The sequence below is a fragment of the Danio aesculapii genome, chromosome 23, assembly GCF_903798145.1.
Source record: "Danio aesculapii chromosome 23, fDanAes4.1, whole genome shotgun sequence".
Taxonomy (NCBI): domain Eukaryota; kingdom Metazoa; phylum Chordata; class Actinopteri; order Cypriniformes; family Danionidae; genus Danio; species Danio aesculapii.
In genome coordinates this window covers 44,580,359-44,606,222 of record NC_079457.1, presented here as the reverse complement: position 1 = coordinate 44,606,222, position 25,864 = coordinate 44,580,359, and the positions used below count along the sequence as shown (strand labels likewise).

Genomic DNA, 25,864 nt, shown 5'->3' with positions numbered 1-25,864 from the left:
AGTTATTTGTAATAAAATAATTAGATACACTACTAGAAATGAAAAGCGTCTTTATTTAACATTGGCATACAAGTGTTGTAGGCTAACAGATGTTAAAAGCGTACAGCGGTGCGTTTCCCAAACAATGACGTAACTCGCGGCTGAACTATCATAGTATGATGCATCGGTTGGGAAAAGAACGATGTAGTGACTCGATGAAGTGTTTCCCCAAAACCTTTAGTTTCTCTGTCGCAGATCTATTGTTTGAACCATGTTAGTTATAGCCTAAAATGCTCATAATGATGCTCTAAACAGGGTGGAGTAACAACTTCTTTAGAGAAGAATCCCATAATTTCTTTGTGCAAATTATATTGTTATAAACGCACACGCATTTAAAAAAAATCCTATATTAGTTTTGGTAAAAACATCCACTCTCTTTCCATATTAATTGAAATATATGCAAATGGCACATATAAAGTCTGTGTTTCCTTTACAAATATTATTGAGAATATTACATATTTTATTCTAAAACATAAAATCACTTACAAAATCTAACACATAATCCAATATCATATACAAATCATATAAATTATGAGGCTATTTATTAGGAAATTAAATGTATTATTTATTAGGAAATGAAAAAAAATCATGCTTTATTAATAATAGGTCACACTTTACAATAAGGTTCATTAGTTAATGTTAATTAATGCATTTACTAACATGAACAAACAATGTTCATGTTAGTTAACGAAAGTAAAGTTGTTCATTGTTAGTTCATGTTAACTCGCTGCATTAACTAATGTTAACAAGAATGGATGTTAATAATGCATTAGTAAATGTTCAAATATGATTAATAAATGCTGTCCAAGTGTTGTTCATGATTACTTCATGTTAGTATTTGCATTAACTAATGAACCTTATTGTAAAGTGTTACCTAATAATAATAATATTAACGATGATGATGATGATGATTACAATAATAATAATAATTATTATTAAATAGGATATTGTTAATTTATTTTTTTAAAAGCCTACTTTTACATCTGAGCCAGTGGTGTAGTGGTTAGTGCGTCGACACATGCACTCATGGCGACCCGAGTTTGAATCTGGCCTCCTGGTCCTATGCTAATGTTTTCCTGTCAATATTCTCTACTGTCCTGTCCAATAAAGGTGAAAACCCAGAAAAAACAAAGTCTACTTTTACAATTTGACATGTAAAACACTGCAGAAATGTTCTAACCAGCAGGCCCGTGTCATATACAGTTCAGATACTTAATAAATAACCTACTATAAATTAAAAGCATTAACGTATGCTGTGTTTTTTGTTTTCACAAGCTTTGGATTCGTAACAAATTCCGCTTTTAAATAATAGGTCTCCTATTCACCTTATTCTCCGCATACGAGTGGGCGCAGCCATTTGAATCATTTTGGCTCGAGACTTCACTTCACTCGGTCTCATTCACTTCCTTCTTTTTTAGACGTTAAAAACAGCTCGTTTGCTGCTTGGTGTTGCAAACTGATCTTTTCTTATTATAATATTCTACTTTGTTTGTATTTTAATGCAAACACTTGTTTGTAAAGTAGTGTGACCTTTTCTGCCGTTAGTTATTCCTAGTCATTTGTCCCATAGGCAGCTGAATCGGAAGTTCTAAAACAATCGCAAAAACGCGCGCACTACCGCATTGAAGAATAAGGTCAATAGCTTTCGTCATGAGCCACGGCTGTGTTCAGAATGGGTTCAATGTTTTCAAAGTGCACTGCGAAGGAAACGCAATTGTCAATATGAAGATCGCTAAAACTGAACTTTAAAACAATTTAAAAGCAAATTACACGTAAGAATAATCACTTTAATGCTTTAAAAAGAAAACATCATTCCAAATTTGAATGTTAGAATGTTCTAAATGAATAGGGCATAGGGGGGATAAGTGGGAATAGAACACAGCCATGAACTATGATTCTAACAGCTCCAGAGGTGTAGTTGCAAGCATGGAAGTTTGCGACGCAGTTTGCGAACGACACAACTTGTGACCTTAGTTGGCTAACGATAGTTTTCGGAAACGCACCCCAGTTCAGCTTTTGTGAATGGCAATTCAGTAGTTAGTTCACTCAAAAACGACATTCTGTTTTTAATTACTCCCTTGATTTTGTTATAAGACCTTCATTTACCTCTTAACACACATTAAGATTTTTCAGATGAAATTTCAGAGCTCCCTTATCCTCCATAGATGACAAAAACATTATCAAAACAGTCCATGTGTCTTCAGTGGTTCAACTGTAATCATACAAAGCTCCAAGAACACTAGTGTGTGCCAAAGAAACCCTGTAACATTTACTTTGTTTGCCAATATTCCGCTGCCTCAGGTTTAGGGTTGTGTATGTGGGGGAAGACGTTAAACAAACACAACGTAATGGGTAATTTAATGAACAAATTTTTAATAAACTTTCAGCCACAGGTGTATCCCTTCTACCAACAACCCGCACCCTGACCTGAGGCAGTGAGAAGACATTGGCGATCAAGAAGAACGAGTTATTTTTATTAAGTTTTTATGGTGCACAAAATGTTCTTGGAGCTTTGTATGATTACAGATGAACTAAAAAATATTTCATCCGCCAGTATCTTCCACATCAGATCAGGATGTGCGTTCACTGTGGGCAATGCAACATATTGTGTAACACAGGAAGTGAGGCAGCAGAAAAGCAGATATTAGTGTTACTGTTTTTTTTTGGTGCACAAAAGTGTTTTTGGAGTTTTAAATGATTACAGTTGAGCTACTGATGACCCATTTGGCCATGTTTTGGGTTCCTTTTCTGGACTTTGTTCATCTTGGGACTATTGCTGTCAATGGAGGAGCTCTCAGAAACATCTTAGGGGATTGAAATGACATGAGGGAGAGTTATTAATGACAGAATTTGAGTTTTTTTGTGTGAACTAACACTTTAAAACATCACAGTTTCAAAGAAACACAGTTTTACCAAATAAATTGTTTTTCCTACAGTGAGAGTTAAAAGGTTAAGTGTTTGAATTGTCTAATTAATGCAGGAAGACTGTAGGCACGATCATGCTGTACATAAATAATGAGTATAAAAGAGACGTAAATACATTTATTGGTTTTGAGGTCAGAAATCAAAGGTATAAGCCTTCAGGACGTCCTTCCCATCCACCGACTCCACAGAGGCCACAATACTCGAATAATCACAGGCAACGTTGGTGAATCCTCTGCAAATTTGTTCATAAAAAAAGTAATGTTAAATAAATACCTGTTAATACTCAGGGTGTGTCTCAATCAGCTCCCTAGCTCCTGGGGTCATAGGCTGTGTACTTGAATTCGGGCACTGGTAAGGGCAGTGTTGAGTTTGGTTCATTACACATTGGGACACACTGATGGCTCGTTTCCACTGAGAGGTACAGTACGGTACGTTATAGGTCGGTACGCTTTTATGGCTGTCTCCACTGTCAAAAGGAACCAAAAAGCAAACCATACAGTCTCACTTTTTGGGCACCCTTTGCAAAACGTACCTGGCGCGACCAAAGAGTACCAAAAGGCGGAACTAGACGTGCAGCTGAACGCTATTGGCATGTGCAACAAGCCAGGAGAATGAAAACAAAGGAACCGAACCGCCATTTTTAAATACACAGCCGAAACATTACACCGTAATACTATATACATATAATAATGAGCCATGGTTGACCCAAGCTCAAACAAACCTTGTCGTCGTCTTGATGAACAGCCACAAAGCCAAGAAGAACAAAATTTGTCGTGTCCGGTTGTTGTTTTACGAGCCTGTCAAAGTGTGAGCGGTTTCGCTTTCTCCAGAGAGCTCACGTTCACTCACCGTGCGTGATGAACTGATGATAATAACAAGCGCATGATTATTGAAGTGTTTCCGACGCCCGATCCTTTCAGAAGCAAACGCGGGAGGGAAGCATGACTAAACAAAAGAAGCAAATGATTCTTTCAGCAACCTAAAACATGAACAAACTGCCGTGTATAACTATTATCATCGCCTTTTGGACTATTAAGAACTCGGAATAATGGAATTACTTTCTAACAAGAGGCTACATGTGCTGCTGAAGACTAAAGATGCAGATGAGAGGTTTGCACTGTATGTTGAGTGTTGTTTTTGAGCCCAAATAAGGACTAAATGTATGTTGTGTGTAGTTGTTTTGTAATTTGTAGCATATCTGAGACTGTAAGGGTTTATATGTCGTCATGTAATCATTCAATTATTTTCTTTTTAACTGAGTCCCTTTATTAGTCAGGGGTCGCCACAGCGGAATGAACCGCCAACTTATCCAGCATATGTTTTACGCGGCGGATGCCCTTCCAGCCACAACCAAACACCAGGAAACGCTCTTACATTCACACTCATACACTACGGCCAATTTAGTTTATTCAATTCACCTATAGCGCATGTTTTTGGACTGTGAGGGAAACCGGAGCACCTGGAGGAAACCCACGCCAACAGGGAGAACATGCAAACTCCACACAGAAATGAAAACTCACCCAGCCAGGGCTTGAACCAGTGACCTTCTTGCTGTGAGGTGATTGTGCTACCCACTGCGCCACCAGGATACCGTCTTCATATATGTTGAATTTATTTATTTTGTATAATTGCAGACGTTCATCATTGATCCGCAGTTATACTCAAATCATGTTCATAGAAAGATTAGTAAGGAACATTTATACACAAGTATTTATGTGTATGAAGCATCTGTTTTGTGTGAAGTGCTTCTCATTTGATATGTGAATGACCATTGGTACCCTTTTGGCTGTGGAAACGCAAGCCTGATAAAGGTGACCCATACCGACCCGTACCATACCATAGTGTACCACTCAGTGGAAACGGGCCATCAGTGACATGAGAATGTCCTCGTTGTACGACATCAAAACTGGAATTTATAAACAACATCAGAACTAATATTTTTCATACATTAATTTTACATTGTTTTTAAAAGTACATTATAGCTAAATAATCTGATTGTTTCATATGTCACTAACATTTCAACCATAAAACAATTATAAAAGTGTGCTAGATTGTTCTTAACCTGTCTAACTCTGTCCGTTCTTGTTAAATTCCACATGAAATCGTAAGTTACAAAGTTTATTTGTTTTGGTAATCTTCAATGAAATCTTCAATGAGAGAACACTAAAAACAGTATGTGAGCAGAGTGGTATGTCCGAATTCATAGAAGTCGAATATCAGTACATGAGAAGTACCCAGATGACCTACTACTTCCGGTGAGATTTTAAAGTGTGCATCTGAAGCATGCTGTGCTATCCCATGATGCCCCATGAGAGAATTCATGAATGGGAGTAAATCAACGCTGGTAGAGCACGTGATCATGACAAAAAGACGTAGTACTTCCGAGTTCCATTCATACTGCTCACATCCATACTGTATAGAATGTACTTTTCTAACAGCCGAGTAGTACATTTGAATTTAAATGCAGTACCTTACTGAGTAGTAGGCGGTTTCGGACGCAGTCTCTGACTATTTGCTTCTGCTTTCAGAGTGTCGATCCTAATGACATCAACCTGAGGGTTTTCATACAACTGCATATTAAAACCCTCTCTTACCTTTACGCTTAAGCCATAGAGAGAGAGTTGCGACAACTCCATTGACGCCAACGGAACGTTTTTTAAACAATAATGAAGCATCTCTTGGCGCTTAAAGACACGTTGCTGCTGAAGATGGCTGGTTTTGCACTTTTGTAAGGTACAAAGTTTTTAAAAATAATATTGTGTATATTTTATTGTTATCTAACATTCGATTTAACCATGAATCACTTTTTGAGTCTACATGAATCAAGTGACGATCAAAGATTTTGGAACTCTCTCTCTCTCTCTCTCTCTCATATGGCTCTACGTTAAGTTTGTTATGAGGAAAACAAAAGAAAGCCCCGCCCCCTACTCAATATTCAGTTTCAGTTGTAAGTACATCAACATTCTGAAATAAAAGTCTCAGCAACTTCTTCCAGTTTATGCGGACTTTAAATTTAAATAAATATGTTTCAAGTCTCTACTTTATCATTATGTTTGATAATTTAGTTCATGCGATTCATGTTTTGCGCTCCTTCAGTTAAGGGCACATACTGCGCATCGACAAACCTACCAACATTTGTCTCCAAAATTCCGGGAGACAGAGGGGGCAGTGGGGGAAAGGGGGTGGGGAAGTATTTCAGTCATCTGAGTTGCAAATGTGAGAACTAAATTGGTCTAAATGGTCTAAATTACGAGTGGTGGCGGCGATCGGAAACTATACCAATTGTAGGGTGGATGGGGGTAGGGCTGTACCAAAAATATGAGAACCAGAACAAAATGGGAGAGTGCGTGAGATGGGTGTGAAATACGGGACACCCCTAAGAAAAATTAGTGTGTTGGCAGGTATGCGCATTGATGCTCCCTGAATTTCACAGTGCATTTTGAGACTTTTCAGGGAGTAAACGTTTAAGTGCAGATGACTACTGAACAAGGTAGATGATTGAGACGCATGCATTGTTTATGTGAAAGTGCCTTTTAAACATGAAGGATGATACTGAACCTAGATCTTGTGTGGGATCCTCCGAGCAGGTGATACTGACTCTCCAGGGTAAGCCCATGTTCGGGGTGAGTTCTCCAGGTCAGTATTCTGAGGGACAGGTCACGAGACGCTGTCACCACCCTAAAACTGTCCTGCAAAAACCAACACAGTGCTTTTATACGCTGATGTCAAAAGGTTTGAACACACGATTGAATTTCATTGTTTTCTTTATCAGGACAAATAACAAAACTACATGGGCATTGGCTGGTCCTAAAGTTTGTAAGATAAAACGTCAGATTAACAACATCACATGACATCTCACACTGTGTCATTATTTATTGAACAAAAATAAGACAAGATAAGAAACCGTGGGTGACAAACGTATGATTGAGATCCTGCACATCCACTTTTAACACTTTTAGGATTAAAGTCCTCTGATTGGCTCACCTTTAGCTGTGGGACGGCCATTGTGTTCATCAAGGTTATCAGTTTTGTATTTTTAAATTAGTTTTAATTTTGATGCTATTTTTAAAATTGTTGTAAATATCGGTTTACCTTTAGTTCGTTTTATTAATGGTTTTGTTAGTTTTAGTTTAGTTTTTATTTTGTGAAAGCCTTTTCATTTAGTTTTGATATATTTAGTTTCCATTTTAGTAAAGGAACAGAACCAAAGCAAAGTTTAGTGTTCGCACAGTTTACATCAAGTCAAAGCTCTTAGTAATGAAAATAAAATGTAAAACTGCTTGAACAAACACTAAACCCACACATCTGCAATGAATAAAATATGAACATCTTTTCATATTATATGTATTTAAACATTCATATTTTACATTTTTTTGGCAAAGGAAGAAAAGTATTCATGTTTTATGTCTATATGAAAAAGAGGTTTAATCGTGTTTGACTGATGTGTTTGTCAGGTGTTTCTCTGAACAGCCTCAGGTCAGATTTTTTTAAGACTGGGTGATTATTAATTCTGAAAGCAATTACTCATTTTTATCAGCTTATTTTATTTCAGTTAGTTTTTCAGTAACTGTTGGGACAGTTAACACAAAACTGTAAACTGACTCACTATATACACACCAACTGGTTCCAAGTGGCTTTCATCTGTTGAACACAAACAAGACATTTTGAAGAAAGCTGAAAACTTGTAACCATTGACTTCCGCAGTAGGAAACAACAATACTATAGAAGTCAACGGTTACAGGTTTCCAGCTTTCTTGAAAATATCTTCTTTTGTGATGAACGGATGATTCAATGTTTTGGAACCCCTTGAGGGTGAGGAAATAATGAGTAAATGTTCGTTTTTGGGTGAACTACTGTATCCCTTTAATTAGCTTTTAATTTAGGCTCTTCATTTATTGTGAATTTTCTCTTTTGTTTCTCTTCAAGAGTTTACACTTAGCTGATGACTGATGCGTGTTTGGCATGCTTTGTGTGTTTGACACAGCTGAGCTTATAAGATCCTTGAGCCCTGGGCTCCCTCCCTTTAACAGGGCGAGAGGGGAGTTTGAGCTCAGGTAGATCTCGAAAATTCCCCCAGACTTGTTAATGGCTAATGACAGATTATAGGGATAGCGAAAGAGAGATATACTACTAAGAACTTGTCTATGGTGCCAATATGGTTTGGTCAATTTACTTATATTGTGTGTTTCTGGACTGTGGGAGGAAACCAGGGGAACCCAGGGGAAACCCATGCGAGCACAGGGAGAACATGCACACTCCGCACAGAAATGTCGACTGGTCCAGTAAGGACTTTTAACCAGTGACATTCTTGCTGTGAGGTAACAGTGCTAACCACTGTGTCACCCAATCTAGAAAAAGGAGGGAGGAATGGGGGTGGGAGGGGGGGTTTTTCAAGACAAAGATACTGAGCTAAGAAACTCTGGTTATTTGTAGTGAGTTAGTAGTCATCTGATTGGCGAATCGTGCGTTAGCTAATGTGGGACTAGCTGTGGTCAATCATAAGCATGTGATCCTCTCGAAATTAGTTGATGAAAAACATTACTTAAACATTACAGACCAACACACTGATCAAACTTCTGCTGATCATAAATTCAGACCTTTTTATTAGCAATGCCTGACTTCACTGTTCATCCGAGGTTTTATTTCCCAAATTTTAAGACCTGCCAAAGATCAGATAATTTTTTTGATAATTTCATAGGGCGCCCCGACCTTTTCACATAACAGTCCAGTTATGCGAGTATAGTCACAGGAGAATTCTAGTGGAGGAGAGTGGTCAAACTTCTTACCACACAAAGTGCAGTGATTGGCTGTAAATGATCTTCAAAACTAGCTACGAGTTCCCCTTTAATGGTGTAGACCTTCAGATGGTTTCCGTCTGCGAGCAGAACAGTGCTGCTCCCTCTAGCCTGAAGAATGACGTCTGAACGATGGCTCAGATCAACCTGAAAAGATGCAACTTGCTGAGCTGAAATGAGAAAGCACGACATGCTGTGTCAGAAAACAATGCACACTCTAGGCAAGTGAGGATTGTAAACAATAAATAAAAAGCATTAAAGAGACAATTCAACCAAAGGTTTTAATTTCCTCACCATTTACTCAACTTCTAATCTTTTGAGTTTCTTCTGTTGAATAAAAAAAGAAGATATTTTGAAGAATGCTGGGGAAAAACAGCCATTGGCATCCATAGTAGGAATACTAGTCAATAGCTGCTTTTCCGGCTTTCTTCAAAATATATTTTGTGTTCAACAGAAAAAAGAAACTCATACAGGATTGAAACAAGTGGAGGGCGAGTGAATGATGGCAGAATTTACAGTTTTGGATGAATTGTCAATTCATATCTTTATTTCTATGGCACTTATTACAATGCAGATTGTGGCAAAGCACATAGCATGTGTCGAAGTTTGGCAACATTTTTAAGATGAAAAAAATGCAGTTTTACAGATGCTAGAAATGTGGCCTTCAAGTGACAGGTTGCTATCAAAAATCACCCCCAAATTTTGGACTGAAGATGACGTCTGGATTGAAAATTCATGGACAGTATTCTAGAGTTTTCTTTTTCAGTCCAATAAGCAAGACCTCACTTTTATCTGAAATACAGCGGGGAAAATAAGTATTGAACACGTCACCATTTTTCTCAAAAAAAAAAAACAATAGGGTATATGCCGAGCTAGTGTTGTTCCCATACTGATAAACTTCCGGTGACCGGTTATTGTGAGTTTTTTTTCCATTTTATCCGCTTTTACAGCATCGATGCTGTAATGTAATTAAAATACAATCAGTTAAACAGACTTTGGCATTCATTCAGTTGCTCAAGCGTAAAACTCTCGTTTACTAGCCTCGCCCCTGTCAGAATCGGCAGGCTAGCGCAGAAGCTCCATTGAATATACTGGGGTAAAATAAATGCTCATATTATAAAGACATGACGGGGGAAAATGTAATTGAATGCAGTGCTTCTTGTACATTATGAGACCCACTTTATATCGGATATCACTCAGCCAGTGGAGATTGCTGATTTTGAAAGAAAACAGACCTTAAACGCGCTGATTTTGCAATTGCAAACAGTTCATCGGTAGCTCTTAACCCAGGTTACTGGCAAATTAAAAGTCCTAGTAGCATGCTTCGGCATCTACCCTATTCCAAAGGTGCCGCTGGCTTGAAATTTTCACCAGATGTTGGTAACAACCAAAGAAATCCATATATGAAAAGAAAACAAATCTAATTAGTTTACAAATTATAAGTGATGCGTCATCAAATGAAATGATGCAGAAAAAAAGTATTGAACACATGAAGAAAGGAAGGTGTAGAAAGGCAGTGAAAGCCCAGACAGCAGCTGAAATCTCGTAGTAGTTCTTCAGCAACCCTCTGCCGTTCCTCAGTGTAAATCAGCCAATCACCTGACTTGAATCCAATATAAAGATCAGATTTGATAGACGAGACCCACAAAACCATCAAGATCTGTCTGTGGAAAAACTCACACCTAGGCAGTGCATGTGACTTCATTCTCCATATGAGAGGCGTCTTTAAGCTGCCATCACCAAAATGGTATTAAACTATTTTTATACAAAGTATTAAACACATTTTTGTAGTTCAGTACTTTTCCTTTAACAGCTCCTTTAGAAATGTTATTCCCAGGAAAAAAAAACATGACAATACTTCTTTTCCTCGCTGTAAGACATTTTTAGCCATTCAATTTTTAATATCAGCTATACAATCTGTTCGTTTTGTGAATTTGTACAAATTATCAGGTTGACAGGAGAAATAGAGTTGTGTATCATTGGCATAACAGTGGAAACTAACTCTGTTTATCGCTAAGCGGTAGAAAAATAATGTACAACGTAAGGGACCAAGAACTGAGCCTTGTGGTATCCCTTAAATTAAACCTACAACACGACAATCAGTATATTTCAAAAACTCACCACGAGGTTCCCTTTTGTATTTGGACTCTTTCATAATCAAATCGAAGACGGAGAGTGTTTTGTTTCTGAAGAGGCCGTCAGAGTGAATGACCGCAAGCCGAGCAGCTTGAGATGGGAGAAACACTGCAGCACAGCAGCCGGTGACTGGCAGACTAAAACAGACACGGTCCTCAGCATGGTCACACACACTGTCACTACAGAAAACCTGCACAAACACACACCACACTTCATTATCATGACACTTTGTCAAATGAGATGTCTGTAATATTGTTAGCATTACACACAGATAGCTGAAGGGATGACAATTTTGCTGACCAAAACCTGGGACCAAGCTACTTTTACACCTTGATTATTTTAATGGGTTTTTAGTTAAAGGTTTAGTTCAGCCAAAAAAGAAAATTATGTTATCAATCACTTGAGCTCACGTTGTTTAAATCTGAGCTCTCCGTTGTCCTCTATAGACAGAACAAAAAACGTTGTCAAAACAATCCATGTGTCTTCAGTGATTCAATTACTAAAAACATTGTTTGGCCTCAAGGTGTGTGTTTTTTATGGGCCGCACGACGCGGTATACTTCAAACTGAACTGAAATGACAATTTCAAACTAAATCCAGCCAAAACTATGTTCTTTATGACTTTGTGTCATCAGTTTGGAAAGACTTACTAGAGCAAACTTTTGGGGAAGTTCGTTTTTGCTCCTAAACACCTTTGAGCTGCCATTGGTCCATGAAGATTATGCAATCAGCGGGTGTGTTCTAGAGCTCCGCCTTCTTTGTCATGCAGTTTCTGGTAGAACAACATCCAGCACAACAACACTAGTCGCATGAATACACTGGAGAGTGGAGTAGTAGAGCTGGTGCAGATGTATCCGCACCTGTACGATTGTTTCTGGAGAGATTTTAAAAACTCAGAGTGGGTCTCACATTGGACAAAAAGCCCACCTTGTCTTTTCTATGAGAGAATGTGGCCATTCGGTGTCTGTCCGCAGCAAATAGAGCACAATATAAGCATTAGGTGATGCTTCTTTTGGAGAAGGCTGTTTGCCAGTATATAAAAACAGTTTGTTGTGGTCTTCTGATCTGACCACTGAAGCATGGTCGTTGGCTTTGTTTCCAACGCACCTCATTCGACTCACAATTATTTGACCTTGTTTATTTTATAACAAAATGCATCAAATCTAAGGCCATGCCACATCAGTTGCAACAACTTGCTGCGACATTTTTTAAAGAAATTGGAAAGTAAATATATCACTGGCAGATATAACGCAGGTAAATTCGTCAGTCTCTCAGCCTATTTTTTGCCCTCAAACAAAGAATGAAAAGAACTTTATGGGGCCTTTAGAGCCAGCAGCGCAACATACAAGCACTGTATTTCCCATAGCAAACACACACCCTGATCTGATGCCGAACATCAAACCTGTTTTTACAGGTTTTTTTTGGTTCACAAAAGTGTTTGGGAGCTTCTTATGATTACAGTTGACAAACCAAAGACACATGGACTGTTTTGACAATGTTTTTGCTTCTTTTCATGGACTTTGAACATCGCAGGACCATTACTGTCTGTGGGAGTATGAGGGAGCTCTCAGATTATACCTTAAATATCTTCAGTTGTGTTCTGAAAATGAACAAAGGTCTCAGGTGGTTGAAATGGCAAGAGGGAGATCAATTATTAACATAATTTAGAGGTATCTCCATTCTATATATATATATATATATATATATATATATATATATATATATATATATATATATATATATATATATATATATATATATATATATATATATACACACACACACTAACACTACTGATCAAAAGTTTGGGGTCAGTATGATTTTTGAATGTATTTAATCAAATACAGTAAAAGTTGAACCATTGATCCTGAACCTTGCCTTTTCCTATTGAATGATGATTCTTCAGTAACCCTGACCTTAAATCAAAAACGAACTTTTTTTCTCAGGATTAACAGCTGCAAAGAAAACGAATCATCAGTTCCAGGTTCCCTCCTAATCTCCTGTCAGTTCAGCAATGGTTATACTATTTTATAGACATTGTTCAACTAGAACAATCCACTGCCTTAATTAACAAAGATTTCAACAATCCATCATTGGAACCAAATACATGAAAATTTGATCTCCATTATTAAAACTTAAGTGATTTATTTTAACAACGTAGGAGAAACAATTAAGATGTCTCAGGATATAGGTGACAACAAACTATCTTTTGATGTTTTACAATAATTTTAGTACACTTTTTTTTTTCATTTATGTACTTCTCTGACATTATGTATATAGTTTTTTCTCTTATACTCATTTACAGGTTTCTGTATGCATATATGTATATATTCATATATGTGTGTTTGTTTGTGTACATATATAATTTGTTTTATATTGTTATACACATATAACAATATGAAATAACATGCTATACACATTGAACCAAGTCAATGTTGAGGAATTCTGCTATTACCATTATTGATAATCATGTTGATTAAAAACACAATTAAGTTTAAGTAAAAAATTAATAAAATTGTGAATTGTTATTGCACTATAAAATAACTGTTCAAAAGTAGTTTATAATTTAATTTAATAATTTATTCCAGTGATTTTAATGATGATTTTTCAGCTTCATTACTCCAGTCTTCAAAGTCACATGATCCTTCAGAAATCATTCTAATATTAATTATTATTGTTGTTGTCGTTGTTGTTGTTGTCGTCGTCGTTGTTGTTGTTGTTATTATTATTATTAGTTGTAATGGTAATCAGGCATGTGATCAGCCAAGGACAAAAAAAGAAAGGAGACCCCGCCCCTTCAAAAAAAATTATATATGTATTTATTTGTGTATTTTATCACCAATTTCTGTTTAACAGAGAGATTTTTTAGCACATTTCTAAACAATAGTTTTAATAACTCATTTCTAATAACTGATTTATTTTATCTTTGCCATGATGACAGTAAATAATATTTGACTAGATATTTTTCAAGATATTAGTATTCAGATTAAAGTGCCATTTAAAGGCTTAACTAGGTTAATTAGGCAAGTTAGGGTAATTAGGCAAGTGATTGTATAACTATGTTTTTTTTCTGTAGACAACCCAAAACAAATATTAAATAACAAAAAGGTGGCTAATAATATTGACCTTTAAGTGTTAAAAAAAACGGCGAAACAAAACAAAAACTTTCTCCAGGAGAAAAAATATTATAGGAAATACTGTGAAAAAAATCCTTGCTCTGTTAAACATCATTAGCAAAATAACCATTAGAAAAAGAACAAAATTCACAGGAGGGTGAACAATTTTGGCTTCAACCTTATATGTAAAAAGGGGTTGATTAAAAATGTCAACATTAAACATATTTTTACGTTGACTGGGCGTCCCCACAATACAATATTTAGCTGTTTTAAATATATTGTGATGGCTGTCTGCACCTTTTCACATCTTTATTTTACTAATTTACTGCATGCTAAATGTGACCCGCTCTCCAGAAAAAAAAATCAAGTTCTACACCACCATCTAGTGGACGGTAAAGAAATTGATTCATTGAAATATGGATGTGGGCGAGTAGAAAATATTGCAATATTCGATATTTCTCCCACCCATATTTTTTTTACATATCAACAATCTACACTTAACTGAGGTTTCATCAAAGAGTAAACAAAAGATTTATGTTAACGTCTGTGTTTATTTGGACTTCTGATTTGTCTCAATAATTCTTGCCTACCTTTGGACTTAAGTCAAAATTGTCTTTGGAGGCAGCAAATATCCACTTTTTATCAGGCGCTGAGAGGAGGAGGTTTAGCATGAAGGAGTCGCACACCACATGCCGAGAGACTTCAGACAAAGCAGGCAGCGACAGCACCAGCAGAGACCCCAAAACACTTCCCACCTGAAAATACATGCGATCTCTGTAATAAATACTGCACATTCACTGAGACGGTGCACATTCAGACGTATGATTTATGGCCCACCATGAGGAAAGAGCTGCCGTCTTTGTTGCTGAACGCCAGCAGAGTGCTTCTGGAGAAGCCAGAGTTAAAGCAGGCCTGCTCCTCTCCAGTTGCACCCTTCCAGGTTTTGATGGTTCCTGTGCTGTCAGACGTGATGATAACAGACTGCACCGCATCCACTGTCATGTCCTGCAAAGGGCTTTGGACAGGGCTTGTCCATAAATTAACTCCCTGCATGTAAACAGAACGATATTATATGTGAATCAGGAATTAAGCTTCCCATTGGGATTGTTTGTATTTTGTTTATGTAATCAGGCACAGAAAAATGTATATCAACCTATATATTAATCACTGACTTACAAATACAGTGACTGGTTATCAGTGCATCCCTGTTAAATCCTTAATCTTATGAAATACAAGGCACAAAATGTCATGTTCTTAAAAGAGAGTACTTTATGGACTGCAAGTGTGAGATACAATCACTAGGGCTGGGCAATTCGGCCTAAAATTGCCCAATAAAACTGAATTTAAAATATTGCTTCCTACCTACAAAGCTTTAAATAATCTAGCTCCTGTTTATCTAACCAAGCTTCTGTCTCGCTACAATCCAACTCGCTCTTTAAGATGTCAAAACTCAGGGCTTCTGGTAGTACCTAGAATAGCAAAGTCAAGTAAAGGAGGTCGAGCCTTCTCATTTATGGCTCCTAAACTCTGGAATAGCCTTTCTGATAAAGTCCGAGGCTCAGACACACTCTCCCAATTCAAAACTAGATTAAAGACCTATCTGTTCAGTAAAGCATACACTTAGTGCACCACTAAGCAGTATGATACATGAATGTGCTCCACACAGGTTTCTGCATCTTGTTTATATACACTATGAACAGCAGCTACGCTAATTATTCTCTTTATTTTCTATTTCCACCTGGGGATACTCTTCCCGAGGCCCTCAGACTATGCAGAGTCACTGATTCGATCCAAGACCAGCGACGAGATGATCCCAAGGTTTCCATATCTTGGACGAGGCCGTATCCGGAGCAGCTACTGTGGTAGTCATGGAGGAGTGGAGAACATGAGACTGATTCCTGTGACGCTTCAGGACAGACGAGTCTTCGCTGAGGTCCAGCTTCCAGCCTCCGGCGCCTTGACTGCAGCTCTGCACAAGACGTTTGGCCAGTGGAGAAATGGTCGTGCCCAACTGAGCCTGGTTTCTCTCAAGGTTTTTTAATTCTTCACTTTCACCAATTGGTGAAGTGTTTTCCTTGCTGCTGTCGCCACTGGCTTGCATGGTTCGGGATCTGTAGAGCTGCGCATCGTTGGATTTGCTCTTCAGTGTTTGGACTCTCAGTAGTGATTATTAAACCACACTGAGCTGACCTAAACTGAACTGAACTTAAACACTACAAACTGAACTACACTGTTTATACACTGTTACTATGATCTTCTATGTGAAGCTGCTTTGACACAATCTACATTGTAAAAACACTATACAAATAAAGGTGAATTAAATTGAATTAAAATCTCGATTAATTGAACATTTTGACTTGATTACAATTAGTGAACGATTGTTTTATTTACTTTATTTTTTGCCCTCAGAGTTCACTGACAAGTTTTGTACAGTAAATGAAGTGTGCGTTACTTATTTTTAGAATAATTGAAGGAAACACACACTATCTACTATCTATGATTATTTACTGAACATCAATGTTGAACAACTGAAAGTAAAACACACATTGCCTAAAAACAAGTCACTTTTTTCTTATATAAAAGTGAAAATAAATAACTTGCACTTCTGGAAACAACATTGATTATTATCATATTTCTTATCATTATTTTCAATGTTTTTCATATTAAGTAGAAAATAAGCAGTATCTCATCTAAATAAAATAACTCTTGGATATCCTGTAAATAATATTTTAAACAGTGCATTTCTTCTGTAAACAAATATTTTCATGTAAATAATACATTTAATGTAATGGAAAATATGCCAGTGCAGCTTCCAATCATCGTCAGTGCTAAGTAAGGCTCAAAAATGGGTCCATCGTCTTACCTGACCAGAGATCAGAAGTATAAAACAGAGTAGGGTCACGTGACTCTATCCCTCTTTATTTATTTATTATCTTGCATTATACGTGAATGTTACTTGTTGGAGTTCATGTATTCTTTTTGTTTTGCACACAATAAAGCAATGTTACCTCGTTAAACCCTAAAACTATCATACTGTAAATAACACTGTAATAACATTTGAAAGAGAGCAGTACCATTCTTCAGGAAAAAGCCAACTATGGGGAGAAATAATGTCACCAAAATGTAACTATGAAAAACAATTTGACAATGGATGTGAACATGCAGTGAAGAACTGTAAAGGAGTCTGCCCTATTGTACTGTATGTGCACCAGTGTCAGCACTTGATTGACAGCGATAAATAAACTCCTACTGTTCTCCTACTGTTTAATATTTTAGACCAGGGGTGTCAAATCCAAACTTGGTAAGGGCCGCACTGAGTGTTGTGAATAAATTCAGGGGCTGTACATGCGCATTAAAAAATGTATTTATTGGAGAAAATAAAAGTGTAATAAAAACTGTATAACATCTCTTACACTTCATTAAACCACATTTATCAAAATAGCAAGGTTTTATATTTAATTTGGACCACATTTGGGTCACAGCAGCTTTTATCTCTATCAAAACATGAAATAAGGTCTCTAACCAATATACTGTAAGCATAAAACAGTACAGTAGGCTCGCATAGAACAATAGTCTACTCAGAAAAACTGATAATAAAACAAAAAGCCAACAGCTGATATACCACATTGTAACAAGCAACAGATGGATTCTGATGTTGTGTTGTTAAACTTATTCTTTTAACTCTAAAAAGGCAACCTAATCATGAAATGATCCCTGCCAACTGTCGATGCCTACAACTGAACTAAAAAATTAAAGCAATATATTTATTAGTGGGCTACTATAGATAAATGGTAGCCTATATAAAAAATAAATGGTAAGAAATTGTGTTATTTCGATTATTTTGCTTCAAAGGACACTTGTAATATATGAATAAATATTTCCCACCTTGACTGGAATTGACAATATTCTCTGTCCACTTTGCATATTTTGCCATTGTGCTAGTCTCAGAAATATTTTACCTTGTTTACATTAAGTGTAACGTTATGCTAACGTCTAAATTAGAGAGCAGGGTGAAGCGCAACAGCACCACCGGCGTCTCAATATTGTAATGGTCACAGAGCTAATATTTAAAGCGAGCGCGGGCCACTTGAACTTCATTACCAAAACTTGTTGTCGGGCCTGATTAAATGTCTTGACAGGCCACATTTGGCCCGCGGGCCTTGTAATTGACCATCATGTTTTAGACCATCAAACAAATGTACATATTAGTCAAGGATAACACAAGTAAACCATACCTGTCAACATTGAATGTGAAAATAAGGGATATGCCCACTATAATAAGAGATTCCCCCGACACCCCCCCCCCCCTCTAAAAAATCCCCAAATTAATTAATATGTTCATTTGGAGCGGTTTCATTGTAAATAAACAGTTAAATGGCCAGTAATATGTTTTATTATTATTATTATTATATTAGCAGCAAATAAATTAGTGAACAGTTCAGCTTATTAAAATTAAAAGCTATAATGAAATAGATTCGAGTTATGAGATCTCATTAGCCATTTCTTCTCTGTATAACTTACACATTCTGAAGAGCAACAAATGAATCTCTTATTTAGATTTTTTTCTTTTCATTAAATTAAATAACAGGTGTCACTTTAAAAATGCACAGATCTAACGTTATAATAAAAGCTTTCGATTGCTTTCCTGACTTTTTATGCTTATTTAGGACGAAATTAGTTGTGTTTGAAAAAAACCTACCAAGATCGACATCTTTAGATGTTATTATTATTAACTATGTGTATATGTCTGTTCAAACACGCACCCAAAACCCAGACTTTCACTCCACTTCAAAACACGTGTACAGAATCTGTTTGGGAAACAGCGTCTATTTATCACAATGGATTGCGTCAGCTGACAGTCACGCACCGCTATAGGACTATTTTGAGGATTGCATATGAAGGGGAGATGGCACCTGTAATTAAAAGGAAAGGATATCCCGTGGTTTTTATATTTATTTCAAAGTGTTTTCATGCCTAAACAAAGCGAAAGCACAGAACAGACTCACATTTAAGAGCAATTGGCGGCCCCTGGTGGTTCAGCGGTATAGGTTGTGTATAGGGAGGCTCGGCTCTTTAATGTTTATTTGCCACCCTTCAGAAAAAGACTGAAAATACGGGAGAAATACTCTTATGGGATGATAGCGGGATAGAACTGTAAAATAATAGAGAATCCTGACAAAAACGGGAGGGTTGACAGGTATGAAGTAAATACATTATGCCTTTTTAAACTAAGACTTTTGCCCCTAAACCTAATAACATGTTTGGCCCACCCTTAGCAGCACCAACTGCAATCAAGCGTTTTCAATAACTTGCAAAGAGTCTGTTACAGAGCTCTGGTGGAATTTTGTCCCACTCATCTTTGCAGAATTGTTGTAACTCAGCCACGCTGGACGGTTTTTGACCATAAATGGCCTTTTTAAGGTCAAGTCACAGCAACCCAATTGGATTCAGGTCAGGACTTTGCCTAGGCCACTCTAAAGTCTTAATTTTGTTTTTCTTCAGCCATTCAGAAGTGGACTTTGTATCATTGTCCTGCTGCATTATGCAGTTTTGTATTTTGGTTTCCCTTAATGACAAAAACGTTCATTTCAAAACTGCCTGATGTGTTTACTTGCGTTTTATTTTAGACTAATATTTGATTAGTTTGGGCAGCACGGTGGCTCAGTAGTTAGCACTGTCGCCTCACAACAAGAAGATCGCTGGTTCATGTCCCTGCTGGGTCAGTTGGCATTTCTGTGTGGAGTTTGCATGTTCTCCCCGTGTTCGTGAGGATTTCCTCCAGGTGCACCAGTCTCCCCCACAGTCCAAAGGCATGTGCTATACGTGAATTGTATTACCTAAATTAGGTGTAGTGTGTGAATGTGAGAGTTTATGGATGTTTCCCAGTACTGGGTGGTAGCTGGAAGGGCATCCGCTGTGTAAAACATATGCTGGATAAGTTGGCGGTCCATTCCGCTGTGGCGATCATTGATGAATAAAGGAACTAAGCCAAAGGAAAATGAATGAATGAATGATTTAATTAGTTTGATGATCTAAAACTAGTATTAAAGTATGACGAACATGTAAAAAAAAAAAAAGAAATCAGTAAGAATCAAGAACAATCAAAATCAAGGTAATTTAGAAAGACAGCCTAAAGTGTGCCACTATGTTTTTCTTTCCGTTTTGGACTGAAATATGCCTTTTTTAAAGCATCATGCTAACAAACATACACATCTACCTCATAAAAAAGAAAGCACACATCATACCTTTTGAATGTCCCATGCTTTGATTGTGCCATCTGTCGATGCACTGCAAACAACTGGTGTGCAGGTCCACACGTCTGAGCAACCATCGTTTCCAGCCAGGTATGCAAAACCAACAACTCTGCCTGTAGAATTCAAGTATGACATAAACACAATAATGTGTACTGTAAAACAGAGATGCACAGATAAGGAATTTTTGACCAAGAGCTTTTTTAAATTTGGAGGCCAATGTATTAGCCGATTATACATGTTTCTGCATGATTGAAAAAAACTAAAGGGAAATACTGTTTTAATACAGTAAACAATTGATTTTATTTTATATTAAACTTTTTACTTCAGAACTGATCTCTGAACTGTATTTATCAAGTATTCTTTTCTATGGCCAACTTTCTTTTACCTATCAATAAAACCTACTGCCTGACAAAAAAGAATATGCATATATATATATATATATATATATATATATATATATATATATATATATATATATATATATATATATATATATATATATATATATATATATATATATGAAGAGTTCAGATGCAAAACCCTCCAAATACATCAGACCTCTCTTCTTGTAAACAAGCATTTTCTATCAGGCTCCTCTGGTTAGGTTCAGAAGTTTCATTTTATATGTAATGATGAGGTTATTAGTTAGTAAAAAAAACTAAAAACTTTAGACAACTCACTGGTTTTTAACAAGGTACATTTTCTATTGCGTCAAAACCAGCTAAATCTACCTCTGCTTTTTATAAAAAACCTCTAAATCAAGCCATCGGAACAAGACACTGTAATCAGTTGAAAATCACTAAAGATGCGATTAGAAATTACTTAAACCAAACATAAAACACATTACAATAACCACCTGATATAAAATATATAAATCTGTCAAGTAAGTGGCGGTTCATTCCGCTGTGGTAAACCAGGGGAAAAGCAGAAGGAAAACGAATGAATTAAATCTGTCAATTAAGTGCATTAGTCAATTACTTTAAAACTGACATTAATCAAATCTTAACAATCTGTTGTCATTACTGATATTTGGGATTTAGATTTAATGTAAGTAGAGCAATGTAAACATTGCAAACATTGTAAACGAAGCTTGGTAGTGTAAAAACATTGTGAAACATCAATATCAGTGCATTGTCCATTAATATAAAAAGCTTATCAGATGTATAGGTATTATGAAGTATTACAAATAATGTATAGTTTTATACATTATATTTATCTGTCATCTGCACATCAATAACTGTCTGGTTTAGCTCAGCTACTAAATACGACCTCCAAAGACTACGTCGAATAGTTCGGGCTGCTGAGCGAATCACTGGTACAACCCTTCCTACTCCCCAAGAACTGTACTTATCCAGAGCGAGCAGAAGGGCTGCCAAAATCACTCTGGACCCCTCACACCCAGCACACTGCCTCTTTGAACTTTTACCTTCTGGTCGACGCTACAGAGCACTGCGCACCAGAACAGCCCGACACAGAAACAATTTCTTCCCTCAGGCAATCCATCTCATGAACACTTGATGATAATAATTGCGAAACCAACATCACTACTTGCTATACACTTTTATACACATATACACTTATTTAACAACACACTTTACATGCCAATTTGCACATAACAGCTGCACATATAACGTTGTATATAGTAATAGAGCTGTACATACACTTGTCAATCTGTATATTTGCACTCACTACTTACTTCTATCTTTTAAAATATATTTATTATCTGTTTTTTGTCCTGTCTCTGTAATTCCTCGTATGTGTGAACATACCTGGCAATAAAGCTCTTTCTCTCTCATTGCAAACATTGTAAACTAAGCTTGGTAGATTCCAATAATGTTGTGTAAAAACATTGTGAAACATCAATATCAGTGCATTGTCCATTAATATAAAAAGCTTATCAGACGTATAGGTATTATGAAGTATTACAAATAATGTATAGTTTTATACATTATATTTATCTTTAAAAAAAAATAGCTTACATTAGCAAATAAAACAGAAGGTAGGCCTACTGGACAAAAAGGGTGCCTCTCAGACAAGCTGTCATTCTTTCATTCTCACCATACTCGAGGTCTTGGTCCCTTGTTTATCCTCATAGCATCCACATGAGATAAAAGAACAGCATCTTAACTCTGTCTTTCGTAAACCGTAGTTGCTGTTTAATGTAGAGTAAATCGGCCGCTGTGCAAAAGCACATTATGAATGCATGCTACACTTCTGACAGTACATTGTGTTTTCTTTTTCTTATATTGCATGAGTTTTGAGGTAAGGGATGTTTTCGTTTGCCATTCACTGACAGTCAGATAGGCTCATCCAGTTCATCAAACTGCTACATTGAAAACATATGACTCGATTCACGCCTTCTGATTGGTTCTCGGGATATAGCGGCTTTTGCTGTCAAAGGCAAGTGCCGTTTAGCGGCTTTTGGCAACAAACTGCTATTTCTGAATGCGCTGACGCTGCGATTTAGATGATTTGAAGCAAATCTATTTGCTGATAGTGTACAATGGCCCTAAAGCATTCACTCAATGTCATTATCTAATTTTTGGCGGAGGTGGCGTTTATATATATATATATATATATATATATATATATATATATATATATATATATATATATATATATATATATATATATATATATATATATATATATATATATATATATATATATATATACACTGAAAATCTCACTCAATTATCTGTAAATATCACTCAATTATCTGTAAATATCACTCAATTATCTGCATATTTTGTTCTATATATTTATTGTCAGGCTAATAACGATAACTTTAAAAATTTATTTTATTAGCCAATATCTATATATCTATATGGCTGCCGATATGCCGTGTATTCCTACTGTAAAATCAACTGAACTTCAGCAGAGTCTCAGTGCAGCTCTTGATATGGTTTGTAATAGCATTACAGCTGAGCTCCTGGAGATGTAATAAGATCACTTGCCTTTGTGTCCTCGAAGGCTTTTGCAGGTGTAGTCTGCAGTTGACCTGCCTGTTTTCATTTTCTTCTCCAGGTGAGAGCGCCGCTGGAAATAACCTTTCCACGAGGGCATCCCAGTGTCTGAGAGAAGCTGAGAAACGTTGCAGAAACTCCATCTCTGCAGGCACATTCTCCTACACATGATGGACGAGATTCAAGCTTCTCATCAGAGAAAAATTGACAAGGCGTAAACTACAACACTCATTCCAGAACTGCGGGAGCATTTAAATAAGTTTCAGATTAATCCGATATTAATGTAAAATAGTGCAAAATGTGATAAGAGAACATTTCAGTATGTTACTATTTCTTTTAAAGCCACTAAGAGAGTTTAAAAGACTTTAAACGTTTTTTAAAAGAGACTTTTTCCACCATTTTGTGCTTTAGCTTAAGATGCGAAGGTCAAACCAGATTCCACACGGCATGTCGAAAACCCAATTTTATGTACTTTCATTATATCAGTTTAAAAAAAATGAATGAGACATTTACTGAAACATCACAGTAACATAGTTGACATTATAATTAATCTACAATTGGCGTATCCAAACATTTCACACAAAATAATGAGAAAAATAAAGACACTAGGTATCAATGCCATCCAAATTTTCCTGCCAGAGGAAGTGACATCACTTGGAGCAGGTAACATGCTTTTATTTATCAGCGCTTTACAGATTGTTCTGCCTTTTTATAACCGACGTAACAGGGTTGACAAGAACATAGAGACACAAAATGATTTGTTTTTACTCCTGAAATTACAAATAATACAGAAAATAGATGTTTCATGCAATTGTTTATATATATTTGTAGAGCAAACACATAAAAAAGATAATCAAAGTTAAATGTATGATTCAGGAGGTGGAACCAGTCAGAAATAACTATGATGGGAGTCTTTAGGTTTATATTTTCAAGTCAAAATGTACCAGAATACACATACAAACGTTATTTTTAGAGATAAACTTGGGTTATTGCTCAATAGTATTAAATTATAGCAATATCAGCCCTTCAGCATCATGAGATAAAAGGTTTACTCTGTACAGATAATTACTGTCATTTTACAATGTTAACAAAATAATCGTTAATGACTTACCTCCACAACCACGGGGTCTCTGCTGCATAGTGCCACTCCTAAACAACAGGTTTAAATTTACATGCAGATCACACACTTTAACAACATGACATGCTGCTATTTTATTCCTCACATTTTTTTCTGAGAACAGTGATTTTGTTTGATTATTTTGTTGACCTTACATATTATATTAATTTCTGAGTTTAAATTCTGAGTTTTTGTTTCTTAATTCTGACTTTTTTTTTTATCTCAGAATTCAGAATTTATTTCTCACAATTATAACTTGCTCAAAATTGCAAGATGTCCTGTGTTTATCGAGGCAAAGTTGGCTTTATGTTCGTACATTCGTTCATTTAACAAATAGTCACACACTCCCCAAATTGTTTACCACACTACTGTGACTATTTGGTCTGAAAGTATACATGTATTACTTCAAAACAACATTAGAACTATTGAATTGACTGTGAACAATCTTGTACTTTAATAGTATCTGGCAGCTAATGTGATTTTCTATTTAGAATTTGAAAACAATGCTTTTCTAAGGATAAAGTCAGAACGTGCAAATATAAAACCAACTTTACTCCAATTTTTCATTCCACAGTGAAAGTAGTTCTCTAAAATATAGCATATCGCTGTTTTTTATTTATTTTTGATTATTCCTAAAATCAATTTTAAGTATATTGTGGTCCACAGACTGAATAGTATGTATTCTATTTGCTTCCTGTATGTTGTCCACTAAAAAGCATCGGTTTCAATAGTTAAATTCAATGTTTTTTTGTCCAGTTTGATTTTGGACACGGTTGTCACGTGATATCTGTTACTTTTCTCAGCGCTTCTTTAGAATGGACGAATCAGTGCCATTTATGATTACAAGCATACCTGTTTCCGCATTCCGATTTACACTTTATTCAGTGCTAGTCACAAGTAATGTCATTTCTCAGAAGAACAACGGTTTAAATCATGACTAAAGTCTTCAGTCACATCAGGTGTTCTGCATTTATAGTGTCATCGTGTAGAGCATGGTGTAGAGTTGCTTACCTTACAGACGACGGACGCTGTCAGTAAATCTTCATCCTGAAGAAGAGCGAAAATACTGATCAGACAGTCCAGAGACAAACTCTGACAAACCTCCATCTCCATCTACTGTACCACCTCTGCTCTGCTACTTTCAGTTTCGTGGTGACGTCAGGGTGACGTTTAGTACGGCGTAAACCTCAGGGACATGCAATATATCGACAAAAACAAACAAACAAACAAAACGATATGTTGGCTAAGCTATTAGGTTGTTTGTTCAATGTGTTTTGCTGACTATTTGCTACTTAATTTGTGTTATATAGTCTGTATATCGACTTTTTTGTCAGCTTTAAAAGGCTCAAAGAAAGCCAGAACCATGTTAGATGTTTGGCAGAGTAATTTAAGTAATGTTTGTGAAGCTGTGGTAAAAAGAGTCTACCTGAGCTACAAGATCAGTCCGAGCGCTTGCAGTAATGCTCGCCACTGGCAGAGCTAGAATGGATACAGGTCCGGAGAATTATTTATTAATT

The 25,864-nt window shown here is 36.4% G+C and overlaps 1 protein-coding gene across 1 annotated transcript; it reads right to left on the bottom strand.

Annotated features, from left to right (window-relative positions):
* Window positions 1-33: 33 nt before the first annotated feature.
* fbxw12 (F-box and WD repeat domain containing 12) lies at window positions 34-25,493 on the bottom strand. The gene is made up of 10 exons (XM_056449056.1): window positions 25,359-25,493; window positions 24,342-24,379; window positions 23,218-23,391; window positions 20,256-20,373; window positions 14,848-15,057; window positions 14,601-14,765; window positions 10,881-11,085; window positions 8,751-8,929; window positions 6,523-6,653; window positions 34-3,196 (listed from the first exon to the last, which is right to left on the bottom strand). The coding sequence occupies exons 1-10, from the start codon at window positions 25,458-25,460 to the stop codon at window positions 3,097-3,099; spliced, it is 1,422 nt and encodes a 473-aa protein (XP_056305031.1). The 5' UTR covers window positions 25,461-25,493; the 3' UTR covers window positions 34-3,096.
* Between the last annotated feature and the right edge of the window lie 371 nt (window positions 25,494-25,864).